The sequence below is a fragment of the Lemur catta genome, chromosome 15 (genome assembly GCF_020740605.2).
Source record: "Lemur catta isolate mLemCat1 chromosome 15, mLemCat1.pri, whole genome shotgun sequence".
NCBI classification, from domain to species: Eukaryota; Metazoa; Chordata; class Mammalia; order Primates; family Lemuridae; genus Lemur; species Lemur catta.
Window position 1 is genome coordinate 53110344 of NC_059142.1, and position 16002 is coordinate 53126345.

The following is a 16002-nucleotide window of genomic DNA, read 5'->3' on the forward strand; positions in this document are numbered from 1 at the left end:
CTCCCCCAAAACCCAGCTTCCAGTCTTTAGCCCTGTGTTCCTGATCAAACAGGAGAGGGGCCCACAGCCGTTCTAAGCCACAGTTTAGAGAGGGGCCCAGGAGTGGCGGAGACACAGGTGAGGGGCTGCCCTTGGGGGAGATTTCGAGAAGAAGGGCCGAGTCCAGAACTAGGGAGGGGAGACAGGTGAGGGCAGGTGGCGGGAAAAGACCAAGTGAGTGTGCACAGGTACAGCAAGAATGGGTCTGTTTAATGACACAGCTGGGTCTGGTTACAAACATCAAGATCTACAAAAGGACAGGCAGTTACGTGGATGGCGGCATGGGGATGGGACAGGGGGCGGGGGACACAGGCACAGTAGCCACAGCAGCAAAACATCCTTGAGGACGATACACGTGACCAAGGGGCACACGTAGGGCATCCCTGGCAAGGCTGACACGGATGGATGGACAGAGGAGGGGCGGGGAGGGCAGGGTGCTCGGCCCCCAGCGCTGAGGGTGAGACCCAGGCATCCGGTCCTGTCGTCCAGCTGCCAGAGCAGCCTGGATACCCCCAGGGCTGACTTCGTGGCAAAGGCAGGTGGAGCTGGCATTCGAGGTTTCTTAGTACTAAGTCCCCTTCTCCAGCGTGGCCACCCTGCCCAGAACTTCTGGGCCCCCTCTGTCTGCCCTGACCCATGCTGGGCAACTCAGTGAGCCAGATCCTTCGAGGGAGAGGGGGGAGCCAGAGCCTTTTGCCTGGAAGCGCAAAGTGGGGATGTGGGGAGCTGGTCAGAGAGGATGGGCTGGGTCTGGCAGGCAAGCCGGCTCACCCCAGCCCTGTCCATCCAGGCCAGACCCTTTCTGCACTGCTGTGGGGCATCCTCCTCTGCCAGAACACTTGGTTCTCTGCTCGCCCGGGACCCCTCTCTGCACCACACGTGGGTGGGCAGACCGAGGCTTCTGGGCCCCGCAGATACACATTATAGATATGTCCGTGTGTATATGTGTGTATATGTTTACATAGAGACTGTATATAGAATATATCTGTATATACGGTAGATGTGCGCGTGATGCTCTAGATGGTGACATGAAGACCTGCATGCTGGCCGGGCACATAGAAACGGGGCCGGTCTACCCCAGAGTGACTCCTGTCCCCGCTTCCCGCCAGCTGACCAGCGCTCAGCTAGGTCTCTCTCTAACAGTGAATAGAAAAGCTAAGAAGAGTGGGCCCGGCCTGCAAGGAGGAAGGGCCCCCGCCCGCCGCGCTGGGTCAGCATCCAGGCAGCCAGCACCGCCTCCCGGCAGCTCCAGGGGGACGGCAGCGTGGCAGAGGCCTCCTTCCGGGAAGTCGAGTCAGGGATTCCTCCAGCTTCCTTGGCACCCAGAAATGGAGGGTCAAGGAGGGTCTTCAGAACTCGGCCTTCTGCTCAAGGTGCTGCCAGGGAGGGGGTTGTGGGAGGGGCCCTACGGCCCCGAAGAGGGCAGTGTGGCCGGTGGGCTGTGGACGAAATAGGAAATGGAGGAAATAGGTTACGAGGAGCTGGGAAGGAGACCAGGGAAACTGGGGGGCCAGGGAGAGGGATCTGGGGATGGTGGGGCAGAGGCTTTCTGCTGAGACTTGGCACAGTGCAGTTGAAAGCAACCGTTAGACGGGAGTCCTAGGTCCCCCTCCTGCCACAGACCTACTGTGTGGCCTCAGGCACGTCTGTGGCCTGTCTGCGTGAGAATCAAGTGACATAAGCTGTAAAAGTTTAAAGTGTTTCACAAATTGCAAAGCACCATACAAATGTGAGCTCTTTTTCTACTAAATCTGGAATGTGGTGCCTTCTGTCCGGCCTCCTACCTCCCCTGGCCACCCGTCTGTCTGTCCATGTTCTCTGCACATGTACTTGCCACCCCCCGCGCCCGCCCACGCAGAGGCGCACACACCCTGAAGCAGAGACGGTTCTACAAACAGCGGCGCCGGCCCACCACTGCTCCCCTGATAAGACAAGCTGGACGGGGCTTTCTAGAACTCGGGTTTGTAACTCCATCCCACCCTCCGAGCCCATTTGGACCCTGGTAGTAGGTTGGGTCTGCAGGCCCAGGCCAGAGAGACACTCCTTCTTGGAGCCTCACCCATGGCCCTGGGAGGCCAGGAGTGGGGTTGAGGGTGCAAAGGGGTGAGGAACAAACCCAGGACCGGACAGCTGGGGCTCACCCCTGCGTGGGAGGCAGCTGGGGCTCACCCCTGCGTGGGAGGCAGCTGGGGCTCACCAGTCCCCTCTGTAGCCCATTCAGTCCACAAGGAGCAGAAATGGGGTGGAGGAGACTTCGGCAGTTTCCACACGTTTGGGGTTTGGCGAGCTCTAAGTCCCGGGGGTCCCGCTGGGGCAGAGAGGGGCAGGGTGGGGCGTCGCCTTAGCCATGTGTTTCTGATTCACTGGGGCTCGTGCCCAGCCAGCTCTCTATCCGGTCCCTCTAGGCCCCTATAAAAAAGCCTTTTTCTCTAGAAGCAGGAAGTCTTGTGTCCTGGCTGTAAACAAACTCTTCTTTGGCGGGAGAGCCTGCCCGGGGAGAGGGGTGGGAGGGCGAGCCCCTTCCTCTCCCTGGCCCTCCTCTGTCCCTGGCTCCTCTGGGTGACAGCTGGCGGGCAAGGGGTGGTAAGCCCAGCTCTTCAGGCTCTGCCAGTGCCCTCCTCTGGCAGGTAAAAATCTCTGCCTATTTCTCATCTACTCCAGGGTCTGGGATAGGCCAGGGCCCAGCTGTGCACATCTGGAGTTGGCCTCGCCACAGCCAGCAGTTTCCGAGGACTCCACTCTCTGGGGGCGGTGCCGATGCGGGGGAGGGGAGCAGGAGCACAAGGGCCAGTGCGGTCGCAGCAGGAAGGGCAGCTGGCCTGGCCTACCCGGCTGCCCTTGGGGGAGGCCCGTGAGCAGAAGTCCGGTAGCCCTGGGGGCCCGTGCAGAGCCCGGGAGGAGACGCCGCCTCTTCCATGGGAAACTGCTGGGAATGTTTCTCTACAACGCGTGTCCTGAGCCGCTGGCTGACCCCTGGTTCCCATTCCCGCCCCCGCTCCTCTCTTTTCCTACTCCAGCCCTGCCTCCACCCCTCCATTCAGCTCCCAGAACCAGCTGCCCCTTGGGGGCCCAGGGAGGCCGGAGCGTTTCCAGCTGTCACGTCTGGGGCTAGCCCTCCCCTCCTGCTCCAAGTCGGCTGGAGTCACTGAGGCCGGCCACCCTCCTCGAGCCATCTCTGGGCCCAGAACTGGAAGCCTGGCCTCCGGGTCAGCCTGGAAGTAAACAATCCCTTGCTAGCGTGCATGCGAGTGACACCCATGTAGGTCCTGCCTGGGCTTGGGCATGAGTGTGTGTGTACATGTCCTCGTGATCCTCCTGGCTCTAACCCTTGCTGAGGCAGAGGGCGGGCAGGAGCATTGGTCAGCGTCGGATGAAAAAACAGCCCCGTGTAATTGGTGCCCAGGGAGGAAGTGGCCGGAGCTGGCCCGGCTGCCTCTGAGCCTCATGGGCTAGCCTTCCCACCAGGAGCCTCTGGCGCCTCTCTGCCTGGGCAGCTGTGGCCTTGGGGGCTCCAGGCGCTCCCTGGCTCCCTGTTGGAGAATTTGCTGGGACTTTCGGCTCTGGGCAGCCAAGAGCAGAGCCGGCCTGAAGTCGGCGAGGGGGGGGGCGCGTCTCGAAGGCCTTTTCCTATTGCGCCTGTTCCTAATTGTCAGACCCCAGAGTTGGCCTGCCCCAAGTGTTCCTGCCCTGGTGGTCAGCCCCTGGGCCCCAGGAGAGATGGGAGACCTGGGGGACAGGAGAGGACACGGCAGGGAGGCTGCCCGGCCCACCCTCACCCGCCTCCTCACGTGCTGGCGTTGGGGACCTGCTGTACCCAGCCCACTTCCTTGTAGGCAGCAGTCACGTGGCTGTAGATGAGGCCACGCAGCTTGGTCCAGGCTCTCTGAGTCTCGGGTGGGAAGTCATTGGCAAATTCCTCGGCGATCACCTCCAGAATGACACCAGAGAGGATCTGGGGGCCAGGGGGGAAGGGGGAGTGAACGCTGGGCACCCTGCCCCTTCCCGCAGCCCCCAGGACCCCTGTGGCCAAGGGGATCATTCATAACACAACAGCCTGGCAGCTTTGGGACCAGACACTCTCAAGACAAGAGCTGTTCCGGACCCAGCCCCTTCGTCAGCTGCTGGGCATTGCCTCCCTCACAGACGGGGAAGAGGCTGGGCAGCCCAGTGGTCACCTCTGCTGCCCCAGGGAGCCCCCCAGAGCCTACAGGCTGCAGGTGCCTGGGGTGTGGGCCCTGTGGGGCTCTGGAACAGAGCAGGGCAGGCAGGGGGGGCCACAGCACCCATCCAGCGACATACCTTGAAGTACACGGGCTCCACCTTGTGCTTGAGGGCGTGGGCTTTGCCCACAAGGGCGAGCACAGAGGACACCTTGTCGGGGTCGTGCAGGTTCTCCACCACCGTGTTGAGGGCCCCCATGACCCGGCAGGCGTGCTTCCGCAGCTGGGGGCTCCGCTCCATCTCCAGGGGCTCCTCCATGTGCTTGAACTGGCTGAAGTACTGCTTGGCGGAGGGGAAGTTCACAAAGAACCTGGCAGGAGGGACGGGGTGGACACTGAGGGTGGGGGCTCCCTTGGGCCCCACCCTGATGCAGCCAGGATGGTGGTGGGGGTTGGGAGCTGGTGCAGCAGGAGCCGCCCCCCATGATGGTTTCCCTCAACACAGACCCCGCTCTACCCAAGCTGCTTTGCACAGGCCCCTCCCCGGCCCCACCACGTCTGCCGGCCAGGCGTGCTCAGGCTGCGCTTTCTCTCCCAGGCTCAGCCTTCCCTGCTCCTCACCTCCTTCCCAAACCCTACAGGCCCTGCACAGCCAAGAGGGTAAGAGCTTTCATTTGGGAATCACAAGTTTATCTGAAATTGTCAGATTCCCCCCCAGTGCTGCTTTCATTAGGTCACTCTCATGCTCAAAAACATTCAGTGGCTCCCCATGGTCTATCAGACAAAGTCAAAACTCCTTAACCGGGCATTCCGGGCTCCTTACAGACTGTCTGTCCCATACACATTTCTCCAACTTCGTGTCCACGCTCTTCCCTACACCCAAGCCCTGTCTGCTCTAGCTGAACAGCTTCACTTGCCATTGGTAAAGCATTCCTCGGGTGGGCCACACAGTGGATGCCTTCCTTACTCATTCCCTGTGTCAGACTAGTCTCTCCCTGGGTCCCCAGCCTGGCCTGGGGATACTACTTTCCCCTCAAGGCCATAGTGCCACTCAGGTGGCACTACTTGCCACCCTTTCAGTCTGTCAGACTGGATCCCAAACCCAAGTGCAGAAGCCAGGTCTCATGTACCCTCTGACCCCTGCCCTGGCTGAGGCCCCGCAGTGTGCAGAATGACGGTGACCTTTGTACCTCCTCCCCCAGGCGGGGCTGGGCACCATATGAGACACATGCACGGACTTAATACCTCGGAAAACGTACGGAGCGTATTGGACCTATTTCTTTGAGGTTGTTCCACAACTTTGGCATGTCCCCCTCTGTGTTCAGACAGCTGATAATTTGCCAAGCTAGCCCTTTGGCCGGGAGTCGAGTCTCAGATGTGAGGGCTGGAACGGATGCAGAGAGAGCATCTGGCGGGGCCGTCCCTCCCGGTGATGGGGCTGCCATTGGCGGGGGAGGTTCGGACAGTGACCGGGCACAGTCCTTGTGGAGACTTGGGAGGGCCCCTCTCAGAGGCCAACTGTGACCTTGGGCAAACCACTTCCCACCTCTCTGTCTGCAGAAGTGTGAGAGGAGTCCCTGCCCTTGCCGCTCAGCAGACACACTGGTGAGAGGACAAATGAGGCAACGGGTCTGAAAATATATTGGTTCTTTTCTCAAGAAGCATCGTAATGAGGGACAAATGGGAGAAACTCTTCTGAACTTAGATGAGCATCTCAGACTTTGGGGATTTTACAATAGCAATAGAAATAATGATATATATGTGCCTGGTATTTGAAAATTTGCAAAGCATCTCCACCTCTGTTATTGTATTTAACTGCCACAACTTAGCAGGTATTATGTCCATTTTACTGATGAGGAAATAACAGGGAACATTTATTGAGCACTTAGTATATGCTCTCACTAATCTTTGCAATATGCTCCTGAGGTCGACACTGTTTTTATCCCCATCTTATGGATAAGGAATTGACGCCCAAGGTTGCCCAGTAAAGGGAGGAGCCCAGGCATCTCTGCTTTGATGGCTTCCCCATCCTGCCTGGAGAGACTGCTGTGCCAGGGGGACCATGGCCAGGACCCAGGTGAATCTCCTGCCCCCATACTGAGCACTGGGTTATGGCCCTCAGGAATGACAGTCCCAGGGAGCCCCTACTTCTGGGCTGGGGAGCCTGGGGCCCACGTGCTCTTCTCCCTCCTCCTGGCTTCCACCCCCATCCCCCACCCGTCCCCTCTGTGTTCCCCCCACCCCACCCCACCCCACCCCATCTCAGCCTGTGCTGCCAGGGAGAAGCCTCAGCCCTGGGGAGTTTCTCAGCTCCCAGAGGCATCTGGGCTTCCAAGAGAGCCTGAAATAGGCTTGTCTGAGTGTGAGGGGGAAGGTGTCAGAGTTACAACCAGGAGGGAGGGTGGGTGTTCCCTCTTGCTCGCCTCCCTGGCAGGGAGTGGAAGTGTGGGGTCTGCCTCAGACCCCGAAGGTAACTCCTCCTCCACCCCCACCAACTTCTCCAGGTCCGGGTGCGGGGTGCGGCTGCCTCCTCCTTACCCTGCAGGCTGATACAGGCTGCCCAGGGCCTGGCCCAGTGCAGAGGGCAGATGTGAGAGCGATGGGTCAGAGGGCTGGATGGGTTTCAGGCTCTAGCTGGGGCCTTGTCCTTGAGGATGTGTGTGTCGTAAGTGGGAAGACAGGGCATTGTGACAAGACTGATAGGCCCAGGATCTGGGGAGGGACTTCGGGAGCCCTGAGAAGCTAATGCGTCCTGCCCTTACCTCCCTCTCCACCCCTCCCTCACTGGCCAGGCCCTGGGCAGGCAGCAGGAGGAGGGAAAAAGCAAGGCAAAGCTGTGGGACTTGGGGCTGAGACTATGTTAGGCCATGCTGTCCCCCGGGGCTGGGCTCTAGTCAACACAGAGGTGGGGTCAAGTGAAGTGTGGCGGACTAGATCTAGTTGCTAACGCAAACCTCAGGTTTTGGGGGCCTTTCTCTGAGCACAGAGCACATTGGTAAATACCTCCCCCAGCCCAGGCCCAGCCCCCTCTAAAAGTGAAGAACAGGGAGCCAGAGGGGGTGTAGAGGGAGAAAGGAAACCTCACCAAGAGCTCAGACTACCCAGAAACAGCCCTTCCCTCAGTGTTTTTCCTCTGCACACCCCCCACCACCCCGTCCCATTCCTGGGGAGGTTCAGGGGTGCCCAGGAGATGGATTGTGAACACATCCTCTACATATCCTCACCGGTAAATGGCAGGGGTTGGGGCAGGGAATCTCCAAGGTTCTGCGGACCCTGCCTTGGTTCCCCTTGGTGACCCATGTGTGCACCCCGAGGCCTGGGGGCCTGTAGGACACACATGGCTGCAAGCGGCTCTCCGAGGACGCAGTCTGGCGCGTCTGTGACTGCGCTGCCCACTGTGTGGTGTGTGGGTGCTCGAGTGTGTGGGGCTTCAGGATCCCGATCCCCTCTTGGGTTCCCGCCCCCCACCCCCCAGCTGTGTTTCTGGGCCTGGGAGCTGCTGAGGTAGCTGCCCCTTCCTCAGGAAAGCTCAGCTAACTCCTCAGAAGTGCTTCTTGCTCTTTTTCCTCCAAAATCTGTTTCTAAGTTGGAGGAATCAGGGCACATCAATAGGGAACTGGGTAGGTCCCAGGCTTGGGAGAGGCAGGAGTGGGGGTGGGGGGGAAATGGGAGCTGCAGACAGTGACCTGGGAGCCAGGCGTGCACTGAAGCTGTCCTTCCAGAGGCCAGGTTTCGCCCCATCTTCACAGAACAAGACTGCCCCGCTCTGTCCTAGATTTGACAGCTTCCCTCTGCCAAGGACAGGGGCCTCAGGGTGAGTGTGGTCTGGGGCCTCTCCGGCTGCACCCCAGGGACCAGCACGTGTGGGAAGAGCACGGATTTGTAGCTAGAGTCAGTAACTCGCTGGTGGGGCTTGAGGACATCGACCATGTAAGAGTGGTGTACGTGCACCTGTGTGTAGGTGTGTGAATAACAGTGCCTCTCTGTGGGTCCCTCAGAGGCATGTGGTGCCTGAAGGACCCCTGAGCCCAACACACAGCATTTCCTTCCTAGGTGGGGGTTTCAGGGCTGGGCCCTGTCTCCTGAAGCTTCTCTCTTCTCCCTCCTCCACCAAACTCAGCAGGGACTGTATCCTAGGGGACTGTTTGCTTCTCCACTCACCTGTGCCTCACCTGGGAGCTCCCTGCTGGCCCACCCTCCTGGCAGGAAGGCTGCAGCTGGGAAATCCGACCCCAGCGGTCTACTCCTTCTGACCTCTACTCTCTTGCTCTCTGCTCTGTTCTTCCAAGAGGCTTTGAACAGGGAAAGTGGCTGAGTTGGAGAGAGGGGTCTACTCCTCTTTGTCCCCCTTCTTGGCTGAGCCTCAGTTTTCTTGTCTCTAAAATGGGGACCCCCCACTACCCCCTTTGAAAGGGTGGTAAAACGTGTGCGCCTGACGACTTGGCGGGGTGGCTGTGGTCGCTGGTGAGGAGGGAACGGCCGCTGAGCCAGGAGTTCTGAGGGAGAGGAGAGGTGGGGGACCGAGGTGCCCTCCCGCGTCTGGCTCCTACTTCCTAGGGATCCCCGCGCCCGGGGCCAGGAAAGGTTCCACGGGGGCTTCGCCCACCCCAAGGCGCCCCGTGCCCGTGCCCGGCCAGCCCCGGGCCGGCCCGATCTTAGCTGGGGAGGTGGCGCTGAGCTCGGACCCGGGCCCAGCCTGCTTCTGCCCGGAGCCGCTGCCGCCCTCCCTGCCCTGGGCCCGGCCGGGCTGGGGCGACACCTACCTCACCAGGATGGCCACCCCCACGTCCTCGCAGTTGGCATAGAGCCGGGCCCACGTAGCCTGCACCGCCTTCCTCTCCGCCTCGGACAGCTCCTCGCTCCGCTCCCTGCGCTCGATCTCCATCTCGCCCGGCACTTTCTCCATGAGCGGGTGGCTCGGAGCTCAGCCCGGCTTCGCTCGGCGGCGGCGGCGGCGGCGGCGGGGCGCGGGGCGCGGGGCGCGGGGAGCCGGGCCGGCTGCGTGCGCGGCGGGCGGGCGAGGGGTAGAGCGCCGGAGGGAGGGAGCGTGTGTCTGTGCGCGCCGGGTGTCTGTGTGTGTGTGTGTGTGTGTGTGTGTGTGTGTGTGTGTGGTGTGCAGGGTATATGTGCGGGGGGCGGGGGACCGCGAGCGGGGGGCGGAGATGTGGTCTGCTGAAAAAATGTTTAAAAAAATAAATCCGCTCCGAACCCCCAAGCTCGTGTCGGCGAGCCGATTCCGGCAAGGTGAAGGCTGGGCGGGGTGGGGGCTACACGGCTGCCGCCCGCCCACCGCAAGGCCACGGCGGAGTTGGACGGCGGGGCGGGGCTGGGGGTAGGTGTGGCCGGTGTGCTGGGGGTCCCGGGAGGAAGGGGCGGTCGCGCGGCGCCGGGCGGCGCGGGCAGTACAGGAGTGCGCCCGGCTGGTGCGGGTCTAGGGGCACAGTGTCCCGGCTCCTGGCTGCGTGCGGTGTCGCGGGTGTGCGGGTGTGTACCCTTCACGCGGCGGGGAACTGACTCAAAGTCACACTCCTAGGCATTTGTGGCGCGGCTGGCCGCCGCCAGCCCGAGGGGGCGAACGCGAGCCCCGGCCTCTGGAGCCAGCCGCTGGGGGCCGCGGCGCCACTCCCAGAGCTCCGGACCCCTGGCTCTGGAGAAGTTACTGGGGTCGTCACCCTGCCCGCCTACCTCTCCCGCTGTCGGAACTTGAGCACACCTCCAACCCCCGGCGCCAAGGCCCTGTGCCCAGCTTCCCTTCCGGCCAACACCCCTTCCCCTCTGCACGCACGCGGTGGCGGCGGCCAGAAGTCCCTGGGTGGCTTTTTAATGACATAGATAGGCAAGAGCCAGGCGCTGCCCTGAATTCCGGCCCTGGCAGTGGCAGAGGGAGGTCCGAAGGAAAGGGCAGAGAGGACCTACTCTGGGAATGGCAGGGACAAATCCATCCTGGTGGGCCCTGCTCAGGGAGGTGTGAGTGAGATTGGGCAAGAGGCTGGGACTGCCTCAGAGAGCCCCAGGGTGCCTGCCCTGCAGCAGCTGCCTGGTCCACAGAAGCCTGAGGGCAGACTGGGCCTGCAGTGTCTGAAACACAAGTCACAGGACAGGTGGGGTGTGTCTGTTTCTTCCTCAGGCTCCCTGGTAACACTTGTCCTGCTCAAGACTTGCTGTCCCACTGCTTAAGCATTGCCAAGGGTTAGCTCTCCTCTTCAGCTTTGGCTCATGTATTTATTTTTAAAATCCAGTTTTAAGGTAGAGAACAAGGGAGGCAGTGAGAACCTGTCCAGGCCCAGCCCCTGCCCCAGCCCAGGCCCTTCCTGGAGCTCAGGGTTCAGATGCCTGCTGGGACTCCCGGGGCAGTTCCTCTGACACTGCCTCCACGTCTGTTAGGGAAGAAAAGCCTAATGCCTTTGGGGCTCTTGGAAGGGATGGAGGTGAGTGGATGGTTCGGGTTCTTACATTATTCTCAGACCCATGTCCCGGCGGCGTGGCAGTTGCTGGCTCCACTGAACTCCCCTGACAGTTTCCCAAAGCTGGGGTGGCAGTCCCCCAAGCTGCTGCCCAAGAGGTTTCCCTGGGATGTGGAAAGAAAATAGGAGAAATCTTAATTCTATTTCTTTTCATCTCATCCTTTACAAATTTTATGTAAGTCTTAAGGTGTAGGAATGTATTTGTGTCGTAGTCTGGCATCTAGTTTCTAAGTAGGTGCATGTATCTATTTTGTGAGTGCACACTTGTGCCTTTCACAGAAGAGGGTGTGTACTCGGAAGTTTGGAGGGATTGTCCACAGTAACTGAGCCAGCCCTTCGCTCTCTGGTCTCCCTTGTCTTTCTGCCTTCATCGTCTAATATTCTTCCCCTTTCTTCCTCTTCTCCTGATGCCTCCACGGTGACATCATTGTCCACTGCCACTCAACTTTCAGGTACTGGAAGATGCCACGTGCTCTCATGTCAGCAGCCTGGGCAGAGTCTTCTGCCTGAGGGTCCATCCTTCCCTGAGCACCTGCACATTCAGATGCCCCCAGCTCCTCCTTTAAACCTTTACCTGATGCTTGCAACTCCCAAAGTGCTCCTGAGTTACTCTATTGCAGTCATTTATTTAACCTGACAGAGCATTTATCTAGACTGTCAGCTCCTTGAGAGCAAGGCTCAGTCTTAACAACTCTGCGTTCTGAATACTTGCTCAGTGCCACGGTGCACACCTTGACCCTGCCACTGGAGGGGAGAACCTGGGCCCGGTGAGCTTAATCAGTCTTCACAAGGTCAGGCTGCTGACCCTACTAAGAAGCTTGAGCCTCCTAATCCATCCCCAACAGGAACCTCAGGACAGACGGCAGTGGCTGCTGAGAGCTGGCGGGGCCATTTTGGCCCCTCGCCTGTGGCTGTCTTCTGCAGACTTGGTCTGGGAGGGGATGGGGCAGCTGAGCCATGTGCACCACCCTCCTCCTGCTCAGCACCTTGGCCATGCTCTGGCGTCGCCGATTTGCCAACCGCGTCCAACCGTGAGAAACTGACTGGGCTATGGCTGGGGTGGGGGAGCAACTATTGAGTTGGGCTCCAGCCAAGCTGAAGGTGGGCAGGGGTTGCCTAGACCTCCAGGGGGCTGGGAGGGCACTTGCCAGGAACCCCTGCGAAGCTCAGAATGGAGGGAACTTGGAGCTTCCGAGACACCGAACTGCAGCCTCCAGTCCCATAGCTCAATGTGGCTAGGTCCCATGGAGGAGCAGGGAGTGGCTGGGCACTGGCCACAGCCCTTCCTGCCTGTTCTTGTCTCCCACAGAGAGCCCAGTGGCATGGATGGGGCAGTTATGGGCAGCAGCTTGGACACAGACCTCCAGTCCTCAGTCAGGTGAGGCAGAAAAGGGGTGGGGGTTGGGGAGGGAGGATGCTGTCAAGAAAGCTGTTACAAAGCTGTGCATGTCTGGGGGTGCATGTGTATGCGTGTGTGTGTGTGTGTGTGTGCACGCGCGTGTGCATATGCACTGTATCCTGGTCCTCGCCCTTGTTGCCCTGTTTCTGTATGCCTGGTAGGCAGGCTGGATGTCTGTTTTCTCCAGTCGGGAATGGGAACCCCCAGCCCCCTCCTCTGGACCAAAGCTGCTCTGCCTTGCTCCTCCAAGTGCGGGTGGTCCCCAGAAGCACCTTCTGTTGGAGGGTGCAGGGGAGTGGAGAGAGGGACAAGGCTGACCAGCTCTGCGGGCTCTGCTTGCCTTTCCTCGCCCTTCCCTTCCCCCTCCTCCTCCTCTGCCCCCACCCGCCTCAGCAGCTCCACTGCCTGAACCTCCAGCAGGATTCGCTGTCCAGTCCCCAATAGAAGGCGCAGGAGCAGCATGACATCATCAGTGTTGAGCGCCATTGGCTGGGCAGCCCCTGCGGGCAGGACGCTGTCTCCAGTGGCCAGGAAGTTAACTCTTCCCTAGGTTGAAGCCATGTGGCCTTTAGGGGGTGAAGTTGTGGGAACTTACAGAATTTTCCCTCCCTGGGTGACCAATGTCATTCTATGATAGAGGCTCCTATGCCCAAGGAAACACTGAAAAGAATCAGCCAATAATTTACTAAGTACCTATGTGTGAGATGTTCTTTTTGTGCCTTGGGACCCACCTAGCATGGGAGACCTGTCTGAAAAGTGACTCTTACTCTTTAGACAAGAGCAAAAAAAGATCCTGTGATGTCCTTGGGCTCCAGGGCCCACTGGCAGGAGGGTGTCTCCACACAGGGTGTTCTCAGATGGCGGGTACAGTAGCATGCATGCCTGTGACCCTTTATGTCTCTTTCTGAGGGGGGACCTGCCTGCAATGTGTCCCTTAGATATGTGGAAACTGCCAACTGAGAGAACTCAAGAGTCTTTCTGTTTCTTGTTGTCTTGGTCCTGGGATTCTCCCGGATTCTGTCAGAAGGCCCAGCGGGAAGCTGTGGGCATGCACAGGACACAGAGACATTTCTGGGACACCCTTCCTCAACTCGCTAGGCTAGCTGAGATCATCACAGTAGTGGCTGATTGATATTACTGATTAAATGGGCTGACATACAGAATGACTGTCACCGGGCTTCACCCACAGGAGACACTCAAATGCTGACTGGTCCTCACCATTGAGTTTGGGTCCAGGGTTGGGTGGCCAGAATTTAAGTCCTGGCTTCCTTCTCACTGAGAGACTTTGGGTAAATTGCATACTCATTTTATTTCTATGTAAACTGGGGTTAGTAACAGAGTGGTTGTGAAGTTTCTGTGAGGGCACAAAGTAATTGCTCAATGAATGCTAGCTAGCCGTTCTTTTGTTATTTTATACTTGATTGGTGCTTCGTTCTTCTCCAGACGGTTCTCATTTGTTAACTCACTTGGAAGTCTCCCTAACCCCTAAGGTTTGGCAGGATGTACTTTTTATCTCTTGTTAATGGTTGAGGAAACCAAGGGACTGCGAGATTTAAATGACTTGCTCAAGATCGTCCATCTAATTTGCAGCTTATGTGAAAGCATCAGGCCTCTGATTTTCAGGCAGTGTCTCTTCTACGTGAAATGGGCTGGACCTCCTGGCAGGGGAGGAAAGGCCAAATCAGAGGACCATCTGGCCAGGCCTGGCCTGGTGTGACTTAGCCAGAAGGAAGCAGTTGCCTATTAACTCCTTGGGACCCAGTTAACTGGAAAAATTGGTCTGACATGGAGGAATCACCTGCTGATTGTGGCTGCCAAGGAGGGCTGGCTGGGGGTGGCAGTGGGGTGACATTTCTGCTCTCCAGTTACACTGTCATCAATTCCAACTGGTTTCTTCTGTGCTCCTGCCCCTCAATATTACAGTGAATCACTAGGCATGGGGGTAGGAGGAAAAGGAGAGCAAGAAGCATGGGAAGGTCACCCCTTTCATTCCTGACTCCAGTGCTTTCCTCTGTTTAGGGAGAAAGAACCTCTGAAGTAACCCCTGACCTCTGCAGGTGGGGCTCAGCCCCAGAGACTGGGATCAGCTGGCCCAGGCAGGTAGGGCGGGGCTGGGATCTGGGAGGGCAGAGGGCAGGGCTGGGGACAAGGAAGGAAGAAATATTCAAGGCCTGGCCATATGGGAACACAGAAGGCAATCTTCAGCTCTTGCAGTCACTGAGGGACGTTAAGAGCAGGTGGGTGGACTCACGCCTTCAGCTCCTGCCTTGAGCCTGTTGTGTTCCAGGCCATGGGCAAGGGTTAGTTTGTAGCAAACCAGGTGTGGTCTCAACCACATTTTCTAGGCTTAGGGATGAGGTGGCCGTTGTGCTGGAGGCCTGAGGGCAGTGCTTGGGGACTTCTAAAGGAGAGATGGTGCTCTGGAATGTCCACTCTGAAACACAAGTCCCATCTCTGAGCATGAGAGAAAGTGATGGTCTGTTTTGGTTTTCTGTTTCAGCTCAGGTCCCAGTTTGTCCTGTAGCCCAGGAGGACGCTGTGGGAGCCGAATCAGCAGCAACAGGGAGACCAGGAAAGCAGCAGTGAGAAGGTAGACGCCTCCCTCCCAGGCCCTGGACCTGCCAGTCTTCGCTCCCCGTGAGGCCCTGGCTGTGGGGCTCCCGACCAAGACCTGGCTGGGGCTGGCACGAGGAGCAGAGATGCCCATTGCTCTTGGAGGAGTTCCCTTCTCTCTGAGGCTTCTCTGAGGGACTGCTGAGCCGGAGGAAGCCAGGTTAATTCCGGGACAGCCCTGGAGCCCAGGCAAGGGGCAGGAAAAGTGAGGAGTGAGGAGACTCCAAAACCAAGGGACAGCCAGTAACTCACATCTGCTGATCAAGGGCTTCCATGCACTCTCTGATTCAATCCTCGCAGTAACTCACACAGACTGGGAATATTATCTACATTTTATAAATGAGCAAACATGTAAAGAGGTTCAATTATTTGCTCTAAATCGCCTAGCTAGTAAGTGGGGGCACCAAGGCTCGCAGGGAAGCTGCAGAGCCCATGCTCTTAACCACCATGGCACGGCCTCCCTGACACCTAACAGTTTGCAGCTGCCTGGTGAAGGAGGGGGCGTCGGCCTGACTGCCTGTATGTCAGCCCAGGAGCTACTCTGTTAGACCTGGGGCTGGTGGTCCAGGGCTGTGCAAGTGTCGGTTTGCCGTGGTGGTACTCACCTCCTGTGGCATTGGCTTTTCCCCAGTCCCCAGAGCTCATCCTGGCACTGGCTGCTCTGCTGAAATTTTCAATAAGAAATGCCAGTTGGATCTGTGACACGTCTGCCTGCAGCTGGAGGGAAGCAACCAACAGCTTGTCCTCTGAATGTGTTCTGTGTTCGCGCGCGTGTGTTCCAAATGGGCAGTAGCATGTGGGAAGGGAAAACGCATGACACTTGTTTTTGTCAATTTGCTGACTGCTCAGTCACGGTCGCTGCCTCCTTTGCCCCCAGCTGCTCTGCCATTTCTCTGTCTTTACAACCCTGCCCGATCTTGAGCAGAGATAAAAGCAGATTTCCGCTTCTGCTCCCGAGATCCAGGCACAGACCCTGCAGGCAGCTGCTCCCGACTGTCTCACAGCCATTAATCTTGAAAAGCCCCCCCTTGCCTACGCATCTCTCCTCCCCATCCAGCCCCCCACTGCCAGGCCCAGCTGCGATGTCTCTCTGCCTGGCTGGCCCCTGCCCTTGACTTTCAGGCAGTAGGAGACGGAGGAGTTCTCTAGACAGCAGCACCTCAGCCGCCGCTCCACATCTGAAGAAAGGAAGGAAAACGGTGAGAGCTGCAGCAGATGAGAGGGAACCCACTCGGCAGCCACTCAGAATGATGGGGGAGGCGGCGCAGCCTTCTGGGGAGGGGCTGCTGGTACTGCAGGAGCCTGGGGTGTGTGCAGAGGCAGTTCT

General features: G+C 58.8%; 2 protein-coding genes across 4 annotated transcripts; one reads left to right on the plus strand and one right to left on the minus strand.

Moving 5' to 3' along the window:
• Positions 1-228: 228 nt before the first annotated feature.
• CYGB (cytoglobin) lies at positions 229-15869 on the minus strand. 3 transcript variants are annotated; one of them, XM_045525757.1, is made up of 5 exons: positions 15281-15869; positions 10653-10767; positions 4339-4570; positions 3854-3991; positions 229-1478 (listed from the first exon to the last, which is right to left on the minus strand). In XM_045525757.1, exons 1-5 carry the CDS (start codon positions 15318-15320, stop codon positions 1389-1391), a joined length of 615 nt encoding a protein of 204 aa, XP_045381713.1. In that variant the 5' UTR covers positions 15321-15869; the 3' UTR covers positions 229-1388. The 3 variants fall into 3 exon arrangements, with proteins under 3 accessions (XP_045381713.1, XP_045381714.1, XP_045381715.1); XM_045525758.1 differs by lacking the exons at positions 10653-10767; positions 15281-15869 and adding an exon at positions 8963-9485; XM_045525759.1 differs by lacking the exons at positions 10653-10767; positions 15281-15869 and adding an exon at positions 8963-9485 and having other exon boundaries at positions 3828-3991.
• PRCD (photoreceptor disc component) lies at positions 9605-15302 on the plus strand. The gene is made up of 5 exons (XM_045525760.1): positions 9605-11115; positions 11509-11694; positions 11973-12041; positions 14082-14162; positions 14563-15302. The coding sequence occupies exons 2-4, from the start codon at positions 11621-11623 to the stop codon at positions 14101-14103; spliced, it is 165 nt and encodes a 54-aa protein (XP_045381716.1). The 5' UTR covers positions 9605-11115; positions 11509-11620; the 3' UTR covers positions 14104-14162; positions 14563-15302.
• Positions 15870-16002: the final 133 nt, after the last annotated feature.

Excerpts from the sequence above, each read along its gene's own strand:
- PRCD (XM_045525760.1), top strand. The coding sequence starts at position 11,621 with ATGTGCACCACCCTCCTCCTGCTCAGCACCTTGGCCATGCTCTGGCGT. Across the intron at positions 11,695-11,972 it reads TTTGCCAACCGCGTCCAACC|AGAGCCCAGTGGCATGGATG; the intron begins GTGAGAAACTGA and ends TGTCTCCCACAG. Across the intron at positions 12,042-14,081 it reads GACCTCCAGTCCTCAGTCAG|GGAGAAAGAACCTCTGAAGT; the intron begins GTGAGGCAGAAA and ends TCCTCTGTTTAG.
- CYGB (XM_045525757.1), bottom strand. The coding sequence starts at position 15,320 with ATGAGCTCTGGGGACTGGGGAAAAGCCAATGCCACAGGAG. Across the intron at positions 4,571-10,652 it reads GACATGGGTCTGAGAATAAT|GTTCTTTGTGAACTTCCCCT; the intron begins GTAAGAACCCGA and ends CCCTCCTGCCAG. Across the intron at positions 3,992-4,338 it reads TGGAGCCCGTGTACTTCAAG|ATCCTCTCTGGTGTCATTCT; the intron begins GTATGTCGCTGG and ends CCTGGCCCCCAG.